The sequence below is a fragment of the Gregarina niphandrodes genome (assembly GCF_000223845.1).
Source record: "Gregarina niphandrodes unplaced genomic scaffold scaffold00014, whole genome shotgun sequence".
Lineage (NCBI taxonomy): Eukaryota > Apicomplexa > Conoidasida > Eugregarinorida > Gregarinidae > Gregarina > Gregarina niphandrodes.
In genome coordinates, this window is record NW_011645784.1 from 250,747 (window position 1) to 252,321 (window position 1,575).

A 1,575-nucleotide genomic window follows, 5' to 3' on the forward strand; every position below is an offset into this window, starting at 1 on the left:
TGCCCGAGCGGGAGAATTGGAGCAATGTCGGAGCAGACAGCGTTTTGCGGGAGTCGATCGGGTGACGGTGGCCCATCTGTAGTAGACACTCAGGCAGTGCAAGTCACTGACCAAGTGTTCGATGCTAGTCAAGGGTCCGGTACCGTGTTCGATGACGACTTTGAATTGTTACTGTCTATGCCCGAGCGGGAGAATTGGAGCAATACCGGAGCAAACAGCGTTTTGCGGGAGTCTTCGGGTGACGGTGGCCCATCTGTAGTAGACACTCAGGCAGTGCAAGTCACTGACCAAGCGTTCGATGCTAGTCAAGGGTTCGGTACCGTGTTCGATGACGACTTTGAAATGTTACTGTCAATGTCATTGTTGGCAGTGCCTCCCTTGGAACACCACGTCGATGCCAAAGAAAACAGCATGCCGCCAAACTCACTGAGTGACGTCACCCAAGCGACAGATGAGCTGAGCAGTGACTATCCAGATCGCAAGGATGTATCTTTTGGAGAGAATTCCAAATTCGGTTGGGGGCCTTGATGCGTTTGCGTAAACCTTGGATTTTTGACTAGCGGTATAACCGAGTCCGGAGGTGGACGACCAGATATGATTGCTCCCCAGGTCAAGATAAGTAGCCGAGCGGCTTCTTGAGTGGTCCTTCCGATAAGAGACCGGAGTATAATGTCGATTTGGGGAAGGTCAACAAAGACTGGGTCTTGGTCACCACTGGAGTCGGTAACCGTGCTGAACCTCCTTCAGTTGATGGCGTCGCATCCGCCTCGTCCTGATGCTTGCCGTATCCCTATTTAGTGCCAGTTCTTGGTCGTCTCGGGCACTCCCTTTCCCTCCGTGACTTCGATAACCATTCGAATTATAGCGAAGCCTACGGGTGGTACGTACACCATGCTCTCTAAGAATGCGGAGATGGCTGTTACGAGCGCTGGCCAAGAGCCGACAACCGGTTAGTTGCGGAAGCTCGGAGTCGGGAAGGAGACGCCGAACAGTTATTTACGCCACGGATGTTGTCTAATAAGCTGAGAACATCAACAACATGGATACCTCGGAAACTGACTCCAGCAGACCGGCGTTCATGTCAACGAGACCGCGTTCAAACGACCCCAGATACCCAAGCGCGCCGTCACTTTGGAGTTCGGTGACTGGCCCCTCGGCGAATCCTTTGTCAGCTGGATCAGATCTAGTCAGACCAAATTAGATCAGGTCTAATCTTGAACTGGAAAGCCCATCAAAATCTCAGAGCCCATCAAGATCTCAGAACTAGTTGGCTCATGGTTGTTGACTTGTTGGTGGACACTCCCCAATCCCTGGGCGACCGATTTTGACCTGGTACCCAAGAGTATCAAAAAATTTTTCTTCCACTACCACGCCGTCCGCTCCTGAACCGACCACTACCACGCCGCACGCTCCTGAACTGACCACTACCACGCCGCCCCCTCCTGAACTGACCACTACCACGCCGCCCGCTCCTGAACTGACCACTACCACGCCGCCCGCGCCCGAGCAGACTACTACCACGCCGCCCGAGCAGACTACTACCACGCCGCCCGCGCCTGAGCTGACCACTACCAC

At 54.0% G+C, this 1,575-nt stretch overlaps 1 protein-coding gene across 1 annotated transcript; it reads left to right on the forward strand.

The window, feature by feature from the left end:
• Nucleotides 1-24: 24 nt before the first annotated feature.
• GNI_080290 (hypothetical protein) lies at nt 25-528 on the forward strand (the record flags this gene model as incomplete). The annotated part of the gene is made up of 1 exon (XM_011132327.1): nt 25-528. One exon carries the CDS (start codon nt 25-27, stop codon nt 526-528), a length of 504 nt encoding a protein of 167 aa, XP_011130629.1.
• Between the last annotated feature and the right edge of the window lie 1,047 nt (nt 529-1,575).